The sequence below is a fragment of the Crocodylus siamensis genome, chromosome 2, assembly GCF_052110815.1.
Source record: "Crocodylus siamensis isolate JL-2025a chromosome 2, ASM5211081v1, whole genome shotgun sequence".
Classification (NCBI taxonomy): Eukaryota; Metazoa; Chordata; order Crocodylia; family Crocodylidae; genus Crocodylus; species Crocodylus siamensis.
Genome location: NC_143396.1, coordinates 61,014,462 through 61,031,736, shown reverse-complemented (window position 1 = coordinate 61,031,736; position 17,275 = coordinate 61,014,462). Strand labels below are relative to the sequence as shown.

The window sequence follows — 17,275 nt, the reverse complement described above, 5'->3', positions numbered from 1 at the left end:
TTACCCAGCCAAAACTGCATTACTGCAATATACTGTATCAGCATAGAGAAATGATAGCCCAAGCTTGAACTTTTATTGCCTATATCTTCTGAGAGCTGACTGTTTAAATAACGTAGAGATCACTTTGGACTATGATCTTTCTTTATCCAAGCATGTTTCTGTCACTAATTTTTTTTTCCCACATAGCAAAGAGAACAGTCTATAGAATAAAATGTTCATTCGCTGCAACTACAAGAATGGCATTTCATCATTCATTGCACATGGTCTGTACTATTTTAATGCACTCTAATGGCCATTTTGGATGATGAAGGAAAAAGCAACATACTTTTTAGATAAGTTAATTTTTAAATGTTCTTCTGTGCTTTTTCAGATGAAATGGCTGTCTAGTTGCCAGTCTACTAAACTGTTGTGTAAACCATTAAAAACAGGTTGTTGCTGTTGTTTTTTCTCCTTACATACAGGTTTGGTTTTTTTTATACATGTTTCTTTCTTGCAATACATGTTTCTTAACCATTCAATAACAGTATCTTCAGGAACATAGAATTCAAGTCAAAGGAACATTTTCTGAAGTAGATTGTCAGGAATTTTCCGGCCACTCATGATTCCATGTTATTGTACACACTGTAACATTTATTTTATAACAAAGCAAATGTTTTATAAGCAAGTTATGTTCAGTAATAAATTGATTTTTTTAAAACAAAAAAACTGTAGTTTGAGGGAAACAGAAGACCAACCTACCAGCAAAACCTTGGGACTTTAAATCAAAATAGAGTTCTTATTCACTGATGCTTAAAGATAACAATCATCAACAGAAATAAAACTCAACCTGACTAAGATTTGCTAGATTGGATCTTAACCATGCCAGTTTACATCCTGTATGAACTTCATAAATGTTTGGGCAAAGAGAAACCCACCTTTATAACTGTTCATTTCAAGCACATGATTAAATATTACCCACATTTTATCTGGACCTTAACTAAAAAGCTAGGTTTTTAGCACGTTGAACTGTACTTCCTGTGCTTCAAATATTTATCTGCATAGGTGGAATGCAAAAAGGTGATATGGAATATTATTATGCTTGCTTATATTTGAAATTCATCACTGGGCCTGCTCTTAGAACTCTTTAGATGTATTTTAGTTGGATCTCTATGAAAAAGCCATGTCAGAACAACACTGGAAAAAGCACTGTAACAAAAATATTTCCCTCCTGCTTAGGTGTACAAGATTAATGTGAATAAGAGTCCAGACACCTGAGGCAAGAATTATCATGAACTGTACTGTGTTTTTCATTGGCTAAAACTGTTCAGAGATTGCATTTGATATTTCCTTCTAATTTCAGGAATATACAGATTACTAGATACTGCTGTCAAGATTCTTATTTGAAAAGTAATGATGTAGGGCATGTGTAGATGAAATGGGGGGCCCAAAATTGAAGCAGTGTGTTTTAAAAAACACGACTTCAAATTAGGGCTGATTAAACCCCGTGTTGTGCAAATAATACATCACTGGCCAAACCAGAAAAGTTCAAACTTCACTTTGTGGAAAAACAAAACTGAAGATAAAAATATCACATTCATTGTGGGTCAACCTGAAATATTTTCCAAATAAAGTCTTGCTTTTTTCATGTTATATTACAATGTTTAGGTTCAGTTTGAAACAAAAAACATCATTTTGCAACAAAAAGCCAAAACGATTGGTTTTGAAAACATCACAACTTTTCTGAACATTTCTACCATATTTTTATGACAAACTTTTTAAAACATATTTCCAATGGATCAGATCCACATCTTTGAGGAAATGCAGCTCAATAATACCTAACAGCACGAGAGAAGGGCCAGAAATAACAGCAACATGACCATAGATCAGGGCTGGGCAAAATGCGGCCTGTGGGCTGGATACAGCCCACAAGGCCATTCTATCCAGCCCACGGTGTCCCTAAAAATTTAGAAAATTAATATTTATCTGCCCCCGGCTTCCTGTCATGCAGCCCTTGATGGCTTGCCAAAACTCAGTAAGTGGCCTTCCGCCCAAAATAATTGCCCACGCCTGCCCTAGATCCTTTGGAAGGCTTTAAAAATGAAAGAGGGCCATAGTGGGAACTTTGTACATGTCACAAAATTGGCCTTTAAAGCAGCTTAAATGCCCCTTTTAACAGCATCGCTGTTTGCACATTTGGTGCCATATCCCACTTTAAATTACTTGAGTATGTAGCAAGATAAAATACCTTCATCATGTTTTAGTTTGCTACCTAACAGAGTGCAACAGTGTCCAGGGTACTGGAAGCCAATGCGCTCAAGGCTTGGCGGGCCCTGCGCAGCTCAGGGGCTGTGGGACCCAATGGCAGCTCATGCAGGCAGACTTCACATAGCTCAGGGACCACTCGGCCTGCCAGCAGCTCACCCCTCCCAGCTGCTGAAAAGCCAGGTAAGGATTGGGCCCCCATCCTTGTGTACATGCCACAGCAGACCTGTTTCCGGGGGCGGGGGAACAAATCAGGGTGACCACTCCAGGCCCCGTGCTTTGAGAGGTGTCATGGCATGGGATCCCCAGGGATGGCCAGGATACTCCTAGGGTTCCTTGATCATGCCAATCCTGCCCCATGGGCACCCTCTTTCTCATCTGCCATGTCTCACTGGTAATTCTAATAAATCGGGAAGCTGCTCTCTTACACATCTTCAGTTAAGCAAAACCCTCTAATCTGTCCAAATTTTTTGCTAAAAGGCATCAGGTTTAAGGTTACAAAAAACAATGTAGAGTAGAACACAACATCCCACAAATCACTGATGATGAAACGATAACACAGAAAGTAGCAAGTATTTTCACCTCATAAATGTATATGGCTGATAAAGATAGGAGGCTGGTCCAAGACTTGTGCAACCTGCACTACCCATTAACTTGCATCCTTCCATGAAAATAAAGCATTAATGCAAACATTTATGGCATTTAAATCTAACCTTAAATCTACCCAAACTTTTTGTGCTTTTTCAAAAACATACTTACAGCATTAGAGGTACATACAACACCAATGATATACAGATACATCCCTTGTTTTTATGCAGGCATCAGAAGCGTCTTTGAGAGAGACCGCGTATATAAACCTAGATCTGAAAAACTGATTTAACTGTTAGGACCAGTGGCTTTTCCTAGTAATCATTTACCTTTGTCACACTGAAGGAAGCCATCATAAATTAAATACTTCAAGGCAGTAATGAAAAATTCTAAATTCTTCTAAACACAATGTTTTACAGACATTATTTATTACTACATCAAATCCAGTTCTGCATAACAAAGCTGCCAGACTGAATCATGTCATTTTATGTCATCAATCTGCTGCTGTATTCCTGGTACCAAGCAGATCAGTAATCAAATTCTAACCATCACTTTACTGCTACTCCAATTAAGATACGAAGCATCAAAGGAAGGTGAGAGAGGATTTATTTTCTTAGGCCTAAACAAATTATTCTTCATTAACTAGTGAGGGGTAAACTTGAAAATGGTTGAAAGTTTCATTAAGTCTGAGAGAAGGTTTGTCAAAACGTATACAGGATCCTATTCCAACAGTTTTCTTAAAGCAATTAATGATCAAAGGATGAAGAATAACCTAGGTCCTCTGCAGCCCATCAGATCACCTGTGAATCTGCTAGGGGGTATTTCTGAAACTCACCTCCCTCTCATACCAGCAATTCCTGATACAAATATCAGGGACATTTAGCAGCAACTCTGGAAGCAATCAACTTCTGGGAGTCCCTGAGGAATCTGACAGAAGAGGAAAGGCCATATTATAAAGCAAAGTGGAAAGTAAAATGGGTATAGAATTCAGTAGAGCCTTATTGAACACTTAAGGGGATAACAGAGTGTTATATCAAGAACATACCTCCTCCATCTCCATTGGGAAACCTCTGTCAAATCTTAAAGAGTCTAAGGATAAGATAAATGCTGGATTGTTTATATATACAGATGTTAACCTATCAGTGAGCAATTTTGCATAAAAACCCCACAACATTCATGTGTTAAGGAGAGCTGGTTGATGTGGGACACTTTTAAACATTTAATCATTTCATTTAGGTGCCTAAGTGGGACTTCAGGGTTTTTTGCTACCTCTCAAAATATATCTACTCATTCAGATGCCCAAAAGGGAGCTCTGCTGTGTGTTGGGGACCTTTGAATGCTGGATTCTTAAATTGTACAGCAATGCTGTTTGTCCACCATCTCACGATATGATATATAACTATACGTTATAGACTTGCAGACTTCTGCAATAAAGTTAATATAGATAATGCAAACACTACACTTACCACTTGTCCATTCTGAGGATTCTTATGAGCATATGGGGGTCCACGGATATGATTCCACATTTGACCAGAAGTCATAGCAAACACAACACACTGAAAAACAAGGAATAAAATATTAAATTCACTGAGCTCAGTTTTCCTGTGGGTACTGACACCAGATGCTGGGCATCTTTATTTAAGGTGCATGTCTGTTAACATGTACAAAGCAAATATTTGCATCTACTAAGAGTGCAGAACAGGATTTTTGAATGTGCTCAAGAATGACTTAGCTCTTCTTGCAATGAAGTAAACAGCAAAACCATCATTGAATGGAAATAGATTTAAACATAGATCTTTTAAAAAATCCACACTGAACCCTCCTGTCTCCATGTATGCTATATTTTTTCTATGACTTATATAGATACATCTATATCTGTATATATTAAAGAGTATACATTTCAGTTAAAGAGTTCATTATAAATTGCTTTAAAATCTACTCTTACACAATGCAAAGCTGCTGCAGTTCCTAATCTAATACAAGCAGGTTGGAAACAAAAGTCTAGTCAGCTTAACATACTAGTTCACTTCCAGGTTTGTGCAACTGGAATATAAAGAAGCTGCTTCTACAAAAAAGAATCTGCTTCCTATAAGAGTGTTATCCTATTTTATAAAGTCTAATGCCGAGTATGATTTTTCCTTAACTTTTGACAAAATACTTGGCGGAATCTACAGAAACACAGAATTTGTAGAGCTACACCGGGGATCGAGGAAACTGTGAAAACACACCTTATTCTCCGAGATGATGTATAGCAGCTACAGAATAAAAAAAAAAAAATCATAGGCATGGCAGTAGTCACTACCAAGTACTTAAAAAGGAAACAAGGACTAATTTCTGATTACCAAGTAAAGAGCAACAGATGTGAAAAATCTGGAATGTTTAAACACGTCTTACAAGGTAGTCCTTGAAAGAATGAAATATGTACAATTTGGCTGAATGAGGACACCTTGGTAAATTTCTACCAGAATTAAGGCATCAAGGAGAAACAACAAATAGAACCTGATTCTGCAAAGAGCTTGTAATATGCTTGTTATTGACTATGAACATTTCTATCAACTTCAAGGGTACTACTGACAGCACTTACAGTTAAACTCCAAATGAAGGCTTTAAAATATATCACTGGTCCAAGAAAATTAGATAGCTTGGTACATATTAAAAAATGGTTAGCCAAAACAAACAAACAAGCAAACAAAAAGATTAATTGCATAAAAAATGTAGGTGCCTCTGATTGTTTACTTTAAATAAAATATTATTTACACATTTAAATTAAAAATCAAGGTTGATTTTTCTTGGTATAAAAAGGTATGTCATGCTAATAGAGGTTTCATGAATTGCTAGTGCAGTGCAGTTAAGAGGACAGGATGCTTCCATTGCAGGATAAAAGGAACAAATAGTTATTTTCATGTCTTGCTAATGCAGGCTGCAGAGGAATTTCTATTGTGATTCCACTGATGAGTCACACAGGAGAAAGCAGATGTTTCTAAGACATGAAGATAACAAGAAAGTTGCAATTGAAGATGAAAACACAAAGGAGAGGTGAGAAAAAGGTCTCAAGAGGCCAAAAGTTAGGAAGCTAAAAAGTAAACACTAAGAAAGAGAAGAAACTGATGCACAAGATTTACAAATCCTGGCTTCCGAAACAGTCACCTCACAGGATTTTTTTTGAATCCTGATATTTACAATATACTCTCTAGGGACAAATCTGCATGCACAGGAGGTAAGGGGGTTGAGGAGGGAAGAGGCAGAATAAAATAATTAAATCTGTGTATAAAAAAATTGTTTTAGAGATTAAATTTTGCTGATCAATTTCTCAATTGAAACCTTGACCACAGAGCACAAAGGATTTCTCCATTCTGCTGTATAAACACAGAACTATACCTCTTCATGTTATGGCAATTTCCAACAGAAAAAAAACAAAAAAAATACAGTATGTTTTGTTAAGTGTAGGCAAGACTATTTATAAATGAACTAACATTTATTATATGAAACAGAATGATGGCTCATCCAAAAAAATTTGCAAACCAAACTTAGTTGGTTTCGTTATCAGTGATGTAATTAATAAAACTGAGTACAATTATTAATGTCCTGAACCATATATTCCCATGGCCTACTCCTCCACTGGCAAACTTTGCTTCTGTTGTCTTCCTGCTATGTCACACCTCTATAGTGTTCCAGTCTCCACTAGGGCACGCATTAGTAACATTTTCCAGCAAGAGGGCTGGAATGACTCAGCTTGGTCAGACCCAGGCAGACAAAAGGACCTAGCTGCTGCCACTTTTTCTTCCCATTGCTCAATTGCAGTGTGGCATAGGAAACGTCTTCCTTCACCTGCACACATGCTGCCTCATTGCAGCATGGCACAGTCAGAGCTCCTCCTGCACTGGAGTAGCTGACCAGAGTGCAGGGCAGGGGCAGCTGGAGCCCCAGGCAGTTGACTGGTACATGCAGGGGAGTCCCGCCTCTGCAAAACGCCACCAAAGCCACAGTTCTGAGGTCTGGATCCAAAGGCTTCACAGGCCAGACCCCCAACCCCTGCACTACAGCTTCATTTTGGAGGGAAGAAAGGTGGAATTTCCTTCTATTCTGTTACTCAATCTAGTTTTTTAACGTTCTAAAATACTATGCTTTCATCATTTCCATTAACCACTTATTGAATATTACTATAAATCTTCTAGGATTTTTTTTTCTTGATATTCAAATTGGATTTCTTCTTTATTTTTATTTATCAAGGCCACACTAATGCCACACTAAAATCTCTTCATCATTATCATTTATATTGCTGAAATACTTAAAAGATATCCACTAGTATCAGAATGCTATATTCCAAATGCATTTGGATTACACATATATTTATACTTTGTGCCTACTGCATCTGAACACATAGCTCCAAAGCACATTGACCTCTTCTATTTCCATATGATCAATTGCATGAGAAAAACTGGATTTTCAAAAGCACTAAAGGGCTTGTTAAATTTACTTCATTATGATCCTTAGAGTCTTCCTGTATTAGTTTTCCAGACTTCTGCCTCTCACTGAACAAGATAACAACTTATGATGTGTCTTATGAATCTCTATTTTCATTCAGTTCCACTTCTGGGACAATTGGTATACAGAAGAGTGACTCCCATCTGTACGTTTTCTGGTGCAAAATGGTACCAAGGCACTCTGGCTAAAGTAGGAGTAGTGAAGCTGCAATGGCTTTTCTTAGCACTTCCACAAAGCCTGCAGCTGGGAATGCTTCTGCCCCAAAGCACCCCAAGATCTGACACAGTGCTTTAGGAAACTTACTGGATTCACAGCATGTGCATCTTTGAAGCATTCACTGTCTGACAGTTACAGCCCCTTTCTTAGGCTTATTCCCCCATGACAGTTTCTTAAAAGAAAGACTTTCTTGCCATAACCTCTGTCATTTTCTGCTCTATACCACCTCTAAAAACAGGGAAACTAAGAGCCAACTTGCAGATCACAAAAGCCCTAAGGAGCATGTAGGTTGATTTGGCTTAGTTTTTGACAGATACATGGATGATACAGGCAGGCCACTAGGGTGTGTGGGGAGAGCTTAGTGACTATTCCTGGCCATGTTCCATATTTCTGGGGCTCTACTACATAATTTTGTTTTAATATGTCACTTTGTCAAGAGGGCTAGGTAAAGGTTAATAAATAGTATCTACAAAAGGGGTTCTTAATCCCCCCCATCTTGAAATCCAGATCCGGTCCCTAATGCCATGTCATTTGACCCATAAGGCTCCCCACAGGTCTGGAAATTTAGTGGCAGGAGACTGGTGGCAGCACTCCCCTGCTACCAAATTTCCAGACCCAGACCCTGCATGCTAAATCAAGCACCTGATACTAGTGTGCAGGGTTGGCGTAAGATACCAGGGCCCAATACCAGGCCCCAGAGCCCAAACCAAGCACACAGGGCCAGGAGGAAGCCCACTCCAGCCATTTGGCCCACAGGGCCAAAAGCTTGAGCACTGCTGATCTATAGGTTTGCTTAAGTAGTTGCCAGAGGCTTGAAAGGCAATTTAATATGGATCCTGAAATGAATCTTCATGAGGTCATACATGTTGAAAAACATCTTAGTAGAGTCCCTCAACAAGTTAAGAATAAACTCAAAATACTGTATATTTATGAGCAGCATAACAAGAACTATAAATTAATAATCTTTGCTAATATAAAATGTTAAACATGTTTGTATCTATTTTAAACCAAAAATAATTTAAATTAAGATGAAACTTGTGCATCATTTCTTGCATTATTTTCTAGGATTTGTTTTTGATTCTATACAACTCAAATTTTCTTCTATGGTTCAAGAAACTTACAAAAGCTATATGGCTGCAATGGCTTTATTCAATTTATATAAAATAGTTATCCACTCAAGTGATATCAGGAAGGGAGAAAGTATACGACTGTGTGCCAAAGAAGTCAATTACATATAGTAACTTATTTTGTAAGATGTACTCAAATACCCTGCATTGTAAGAGTAAGTAAAACTACCCAGGGCATTGGAATCAAACTTTTTCTAGCTACACCATAGTGGTACATCATGCACCATGTGCTATCAGCTAAGGGCATAAAAGAGGACTGGTTGTCCTAATTGCTTCCATTTCTTTAAAGTGGTAAATTGATGATGACCACTCCAAAGATGTGGGGACCAATGAAATGAGAGGTATTTTACTATTCTAAGAACAGTTACTGTGAAATAACTGTTTCATCCTTGGAGTTCTTTTGCACAAGCACATTTCATTGTAGCTTCAAGCAGTTGGTTTTGGTAGGACTCAGGAGTAGTAAGACTTTCAAATCTACCAAAATATCAAGTGGATTATTGTTATACCGAAATCCACGTTAAACCAAGAAGCCTACCCTACAAGCACAATAATTTGAAAAAGTATGTCAGACCACGTGAGAGCATTATGTATATTTGTAATTGGGACTTTGTTCAAAAGGCCACTGAAGTAGCAAACAGTGCACTTAAATGAGGATATTCTTCAGGAAAGTTTAGCTGACTAGAAAGTAACAATTCCTTGTTCAAAATGTCACCCATCTCAAAACTCACTGAAGCAATACCATTTTTCTTTCACTATGCACTGAAAAAAAAAGTTTCAGAAAGTATCTTTTATTAGACCAAGCTATGATACCAAAAAAACCAAAAAACCCCCAATAAATAAATAAAATCACATCTACCCAAATAACCTTGCCTGCCTATGTTCTTAGATCAACACAGCTACAACCCAAAACCCCTCAGAAAGACTCTTAATTGTTTTGTTTTCAGTATAAAAGAATAAGGTTGTGTAATTAAGGAAACTACCTGTTCCTTTTCTCTTAGTAAGTGAGGCTTGGGAAAGAGGATCAGTAGACAAATAACCTGATTTAAGAGGGCATACATTTTACAGGTTGTCACAAAGAGATGCTGCCCTCGTAGAATATCATGTAAAGTGGATCGGTTACCAAAGCTTAAAGTTCTGGATCCCAGTCATAGAGAAGCAGGGACCTTGGTCATCTAGACCAATTCCCTGCCTGAGGCAGGATTGTTTCTGTCCAAGCCATTCTTTACAAATCCACTATCTAACCTCTTAACCAAACTATACAGTCAACTCCAACACAACACAAGCCATAACACTCTAACATCCCACAGGTAAGGCAGGGGGACCACACCAGCTAATGTCCTGCTATTGTAAAGGTGTTGAGAGACAGTAGGAAGGGTGATCCAACAGGGGGAAAGGCTCTAGAACAGGGGTATCAAACTCATCCCAGACCCCAGCCCAGATCCAGATCACAGAAGCTCTTCCCAGGCTGGATCTGTGGGGCAATGTTTGGGATGCAGCAGTATGGATCCAGGGCCAGGCAGCATCGTGGATCTGTGATGTCCTTCCCCTTCTATGCATTCATCAGCCAATTTATCTGCCAATTTTGATGTTAAATTAAAATTAATAATGAATATATGGAACGTACACCTTGCTATTTGAAATTTACTTCTGTAAACTGATTAATATTTTCGTATAACTATCCAGTTTTTTTTTTCTTATTCTGATGTTTTGAACACTCATTCACAGTAGCCATAACAAGAGAAAGGGAGAGAATGTGTAAAGATTATATTCAAATCCTTAAGAATAGTCCCAGTAAGAATTTTATTTTAATTTTTTTTTTAAGCAATTAGGGAAGTTAGCATCAACCAGATCCTCAAAGAGGTGATATTCAGAAAATGTGTAAGAGTTTGTGAAAAATTTCCACATCAATTCAATTTTTTTTTTCCATTTACTCCTGATTGAGACTAACTTTCTGATAAGTTCTTTGAATGTATTCAAGTGCTCAGAAATGGGAGATGTTGATTCTGGGGAGCTGCCCTATCCAGAGGGGAAGATAAAATATGGAACCGGTGCTTCTTCTAACATTTCCTCCTCTTAGAATCACAGAGAAGTAGAGTTATCTAATCCAGCCCCCTACTCAAGACAAGATGATCTCTGACTAAAACACCCTAGCCAAGTGCTTGTCTAACCAGCTTTTGAAAATATCCTGGGGTAGAGATTCCAGCTTCTCTAGGTAGCTTGTTTCAAAGCTTGAGCATCCTCATCGTCAGAAAATTCCTCTTAGTCATTTCCCAGAGGAAAAAAGCCCATCTCCATCTCCTCTATAAAATTGGTCATTGGGAATTTTGGGAATCTGGGGACTGGTATTAAATCTCCCCTAAGTCTTCTCTTCTTCAAACTAAATAACCCTGGCTTTTTCATCCTCTCTTAATAAACCTTGCTTTCTAAGCCCCTAATGATTTTGCTGCTCTGCACCTCCATGAGTTCTCAAAGAAGATAACTAATGACTCCCAAATTACTGCCAACAATTCCTTTACTACCCTAGGCTATTTCAAGACCTGCTAACCTGAAAGCATTCAGCTTCTCTAAGTAATTCGTAGTCTGATCTATTACTCTAGACTAGGGGTGTCAAACCTTTTTCAATGTGGGGCCAGATCATGAACTTATTATCACCCAGTGGGCCAGCAGGTGTGGGCATTCACATGGCCTGTCCAGTCCAGCCGTGGCCTGGGGCGCAGGAGTGCCGCCTGACACCGCCGTGTCCTCCCTGCCACCTGGGCAGCCTTGAGGATGCTCCCACACCTGCGCGCCTGGGCTCAGGAGCCAGGGGGACATGTGGGGACTCTACAGGGGGTTGCGGGATGTGTAGGGACACCCCCCTGCTCCCTCACCGCCCGGGCAGCCTGAGCCCGAGCCCAAGCGGCAAGGGTCCCTCCCTCCCCCGCTGCGAGCCACAACTCACCACCCCCAGCACAATGTCTGCAGGTGCAGGGGGATGCGGGGAAGCAGAAGCAGCACCGGCTTCCTGCCCTGACAGTCACAGCAGCAGCGGCAGCAGCATCTCCCGCAGGCCCAGCCACAGCATCCTTCTGAGCCGGCATCCATGCCCCCTGCACCTGCCCGCTGCACTGCGACCTGCTCTAGTCCACATGGCTGGCAGGGACCTGTGCAGGGTGGGGCCAGCATGAAAATGAGGAAGGGAGGGGTGGGGCTAGGAATGGAAACCCTGCAATGTGGGAAAGGGGAGGAGCTGGCACGCAAATGAGGTAGGGCGAGGAAGAGACGCTGTGAAATGAGGGGGGAGGGGACGGGAGGAGCGGCAAATTTTTAAGGGAATATGAATACAACAGGTCTGTCCAACACTAGAATTTTTATTACACTTGCCAGAGCCAAAGTATGGGCACAATGCTTGTGTTAATTGATTTTCTTGTACAAGACAGACAGAATTGGAGGTCTGAACCCTTGCCCTTCATGGTTAAGTACAGACATTCAAAAAGCCTGAGCCTGAATTGATTCAATCTGTGCAGGCTAGTCTAACCTGCATACATTTAAGTGATTTACAAGTGAATAGACATTCACTTTTGATTCAGGAAATGCAAGCACCTGCCTACACTGGCTCAGGACAGAACTTGGGGGCACTAGAACAAGCCTTCCCTTCCCTTCCCTTCTACAATGCTGTGCTGACAGGCAGGGAAGGAGGCAGGGGCATGGCCAGGCCATGGCAGGCTGCTATGATTAGGGCTGAGTTTAAACCCCCATCCTAGCCTGTACAGTCCCCAGCCAGGGTGTGCCTAGAGAGGAAGGGGGAAGCAACCCTCGCCAGATCTGTCCCCCCTCTTCCCCCACTCACTGCTCAAGGGGCAGGGACTGTTACCAGACCCTTCACCAGCATTAATCGCTGCACAGTGAAGCTTCATTTGATATATGGTTTTCAGGGTAGGAGATGCCTGCACTCAGATGGCTTTGAAGCAAGCCAGGAAGGAGCTTATCAGAACATAAAGCTTATCAGCCCATCAAGCCCGACAACAGAAAACAAAAGTGTCTCCCTCATTAGTTCAAGCTCTTCCTACCTGCAGGCATTTGCAAGCCACTGGCTTCTTGCTCAACCATGATGCTCCCCATTCACACACACACACTCTCTCTCAGCTAGAATGCAGCTGGAAAACAGAGCTGCCTTGATGCTATCCTTATCCCATTTAAGAAATGAAGAAGCTAAATAGAGATCCCAGACACACGCACTGCTACCACCAATAATCACAGCAATCATGGGGATTAAGTAAAGTGCTCAGCAAAGGTCTGGATGTTTGGTATGTGGCAGTAGAAGTGTGGGAAGGGTGGCAATGGCAGTGAGAGAAAGCAGGAGAGCCAGAAACCTCAAAGAAACCCAGGAAGAAGGGTGAGACCTGCAGCCCTGGCTGGCTGACAGACATTCCCAGGTGACCTGCTAAGTACTAGGATGCCCTAGGCAGACACTGTTCTGTCTACATCTGTTACAGTGAAATTGGAGACATCTCTCATTAGTTAGCAAGCGGGGCAGAGAGGGAACATGGGGGAGGCATGGCCAGATGCCCCTAGCCTGAGGCAAAAGGGGATCTCATTTGGAGCCCCTGCAAGTGGGAAAGGAAAGGGGGCAGGGGGGAATCCTTGCTTAAGCAATGGCTGGAGATGGGAGAAGAGGGAAGCCTGGCAGATGCTGCTGTGCCCCTGCCAGGCAGACCCCAGGTGCAGTTCCCCACCCCGTTCTCAGCCAGCTGGAGTAGCAATAGTGCTCCAGCTAGGGAGGAGAGAGGCTAGGCCAGGCCAAGCCTGCTCTCTGGAACAGACATTACAACGCAGCCCAGCACAGGCCTGAAAAACATGCTGGGATGCTGGGGACTCTGATATAACTTAAATCAGGAAGGGGTCTAGGACAGAAGTTCCATAAACTGGTTTGACGTCAATCAAGGAATTAAGTCTGATACTACATTCAATCAGATTCACCTTAAACCAGTTTTGGCCATTTGAAACTGGTTTATGTCAACTGAACTTTTGTTCTGTTACAGGTTTAAACCAGCTTCTGATCACTTAAACCTAAACTTCTGTCTCTAACCTATATGTCTATTACTCAAATGAAACACGCTGCTTGAGCTTCTACAAATCAGTAGGCACAACATCTCTGAATAATAACAGTGCTTGAAGCCTGGAGCCTTCTGCACGATCACAAGTAACTAACTAACTAGAGAGGACCTGTTTAAAAAAAAAAGATTAAAAAAATAGCTCTATTAATTAAGAATAGTGTGTATGGGGGGGGATAGTTTTAATATGCTTAATGTTAAGTAGTTAACTGGAGAGAAAGTCATTACTTAGATTAATTTCTCTCAGCAAAGTGTATTTTTGCTTCAGGTCCCACCATGGATGAGAAGATAGAACAGAGAGGTTGCCAGTGCAACCGCATCCATTTGTATCATTGGCATAAGGACATGGAGTGTGTATGTTATAATTCTTCTAACAGAGGTGTCTAATTGAAATGTGCAAGATACCTAGATATTAACAGTGGAGAAATATGTAGATAATCACTCAAAAAAGAACATTTTTGTGGATACTAATCATATTTTATTTGATGAGATGTACTAGTTATCACTTCTAAATTAATACCTGCCTCTCTTTCTGACAAAAATAGTTAAGGAAAACATATGTTTATATGTGGATATTTTTCTTCCTTTTCATTTAAAGCAAAAAGATATATGAAATAACTGAATATGAAATAGTATATACGGTTATGAATTTTCAAATCAAAGTAAAATCTAATTAAGAGTTTTGGGAGAAAGACTCTACTCAACATCTACTCTCATTGGAGCAGGATCTGTAAGAACTATATATTATTAAGAGAATAAAGCACATTTACTTCCTCCTACTGTCATCATACAATTATAGTACTTTTAAAATGATTAAGAAAGGATAGGTGTTAGTCCAAATCTCGCTCTATTACACAACTGAAAATCCCAAAACACCATTATAAAAGTGACACTAACTCAATTAGGAAAGTGACATGAAACCAAAAATGGTTTCACCTGTGAGGCTTGTTGGATGTTGTGCAAGAAGGATGGGAAGGAGCAGAGGGTGAGGGGGCTGCTCCATCCCAGTATGTGCAAACACTGAAAGATAGGTTACAGAAAGCTAACCAGGTGGCCAGAGATAACTTGAGAGAAGCACAGAAGAGGCAAAAACAGCAGTACAATAAGAATGCAGGGGAATGCAAGTTGCAGGTGGGACAGAGGGTGTCGGTCCTGCTGCCCAGCTCCACATGTAAGTTCCTGACCTGCTGGCAGGGGCCTTTCTAGATCGTCTGCCAGATTGACCTAGTCGAATACAAGGTACTGCACCCTAGACACAGGCGAGAAAAACAGATACATCATGCTAATCTGTTAAAGCTATGGCAAGAGTCAGAGGGACTCCTGGCTCTGCCACTACTGGAGCAGGAAGAGTTGGTGGGGGGGGCAGTGGTGGAGCTGAAAGGAACGTGGCAAGTGAGGGGGGAAGTCCCCATAGGCCAAGATCTTATTGCTGAGCAGTGAAGGCAGCTGGCCAGGCTAGTTCAGGACTTTGCCAATGTGTTCAGTAACATACCCAGTAAAGCCCAAGGTGCAGTACATACAATTGTGATGCCTGAGGGGGCTATAGTAAGACAAAGATGACAACAGATACCCTACCATCAGTATCCAATGGTAAAGGAAGAGATAAAGATTATTAGGGAACCCCAGACCCCCGATGCAGCCCAACTGTGATAGTCCCGAAGGCTGATGGAACTTCGTGGCTATGTATCAACTTCTGCAAACTTAACACCATCACACAATTAAACACATTCCCTATGCCATAGGTAGGGAAATTACTGGAAAGGATAGGGAAGGCCCGATTCATCTTGACTTTTGACCTGGTGAAGAGGTATTGGCTAAAACTTTGTGCCTAGAGGACAGAGCCAAAACAGTGTTTGGAACCCTTTAGGATCTGTTCTGTAGGATGCCATTCGATCTCAATGAGACAGCAGCAACTTTCCAGAGGTTGATGGAGTGGGTATTGGCCCCACACAATCAGAACACCACTGCCTACATCGATCATATCATGGTATACACTGAAACATAGGACCAACACATGCAAGCGGTCTGGGCGGTGCTGCAAGAGTTGAGATAAACGGGTCTGATGGCCCAACCCAAGAAGTATATGCTGAAGCAATAAGAAACAAAGTATCTGGGCTTTATGGTAGGGCAAGGCCAATAAGGTAGCCATTATAAAGAAGTACAAGATCCCATAGCCTAAAAAGCAGATGCGGGCATTTCTGGGCTTAGCAAGTTACTACAGGCAATTCATTTCACACTTAGCAGGGCTCATGGTTGCACTCACAAATGTCATCAAAGGCAAAGGAAATGGAGTCATCAAATTGGGGAAGGAGCAGAAAAAATCCTTTGAAGAATTCAAGCGAGCCCCGTGCCAAGAGGTAGTGTTACGCACTCTGGACTTTTCATGTCATTTGTCCTATAGATTGATGCATAGGGCAGTTCTGTCCCAGAAAATCAAGGGAGCGGAAAGACCAGTGGCTTACACCAGCAAGAAGCTCAATGAGTGGGAAAAGTAGTATGCCACAATTGAGAGAGAATGTTTGGCTCCAAAATGGGGGGTAGAGTATTTCCGTTATTATTTGTTTAGCTAAGAGCTCATGGTTATAACAGACCACGCCCCTTTGAAATGGCTCCAGTCAGCCAAAATGTACAATAAACAAATCACATGCTGGGCCCTGGTGTTACAGCCATTTCAGGTCTCAATAGACCTGAACAGACCAGGGAAAAACAATGTAGTTGCTGACTTTTCATCTCATTGCCATTCAGGGGAAGTGATAGTGATGTCACCGGGGGAGACATCACCACCAGCACCAGGTAATAAGAGAAGATCGCATGGTGGTGCCATGGTGGGGTATGTGAGAAGGGAAGAGAGCGCCCCTCACCCCCAACTTGCCCCATTACTCACTTCAGGGTAAATGATGGGCAGAAGCTGCGGCAAGACACCAAGACAGCAAACACAGGCACAGCAGTTTCGGAGCTGCCTGAGCCTGCAAATCAGTGGCAAAAGCAGGAGTGGCCAGATGGAGGTGCAGGCCATTCAAAAGGCAGCTGGGAACACAGCTGCAGGGCACACAGGAGAGAAAGAGAATGCCAGTGGGGAGATGCCAGGGCATGCCCCCAGGAGAAGCCTGGGGAGTGCTGGGGAGCATGGCACTGGGGAGCAGTGGTATGCCTAGGGGATGCTGCAGGAGGTGGGTCTGGGAAGGCCTCTGGGTGCAGCGAAGAAACCTGAGCGGCACACCATGTAGCCTCAGGAGGAGGCAGAAGCCCCACCGTAAGAGGGAGTCATGCAGTACAGGGGTCAAGAGGGCCAGGCCAAATGCTGTAGCAGCACAAAACCTACCGGGGACCTGCAAAGAGGGAAAGAAGCTGGGGGTTGTACCAGGCAACAAGACAGATGACAGTGCAGGGCTATGGCAACCTGAGGCCAACACAGGAGGGAGAGCCATGTGGAACACCCAAGGCCAGCAATGAGGGCAGCACAGGGAGTGGACCGGACAACCCAGCCTCAGGTCAGACAGGGCTGAGGTGGGAAGGGGCGGGGAC

At 41.8% G+C, this 17,275-nt stretch overlaps 1 protein-coding gene across 5 annotated transcripts in view; it reads right to left on the bottom strand.

Annotated features, from left to right (window-relative positions):
* The window catches only part of TUSC3 (tumor suppressor candidate 3), a 317,666-nt gene that overhangs the window by 167,304 nt on the left and 133,087 nt on the right, over window positions 1–17,275 (bottom strand). For 2 of the 5 annotated variants that reach the window (XM_090035997.1, XM_090035998.1), the window contains exons 6-7: window positions 4,296–4,385; window positions 3,665–3,756 (exon numbers count right to left, since the gene is read on the bottom strand). In XM_090035997.1, coding sequence (XP_089892123.1) covers window positions 3,709–3,756; window positions 4,296–4,385 — 138 coding nt within the window. In that variant the 3' untranslated portion in view covers window positions 3,665–3,708. Of the gene's footprint in view, window positions 1–3,664; window positions 3,757–3,874; window positions 3,919–4,295; window positions 4,386–17,275 lie in introns of those variants that run through there. The other 3 variants (XR_016440710.1, XM_090035996.1, XM_090035999.1) reach the window with 2 other exon arrangements.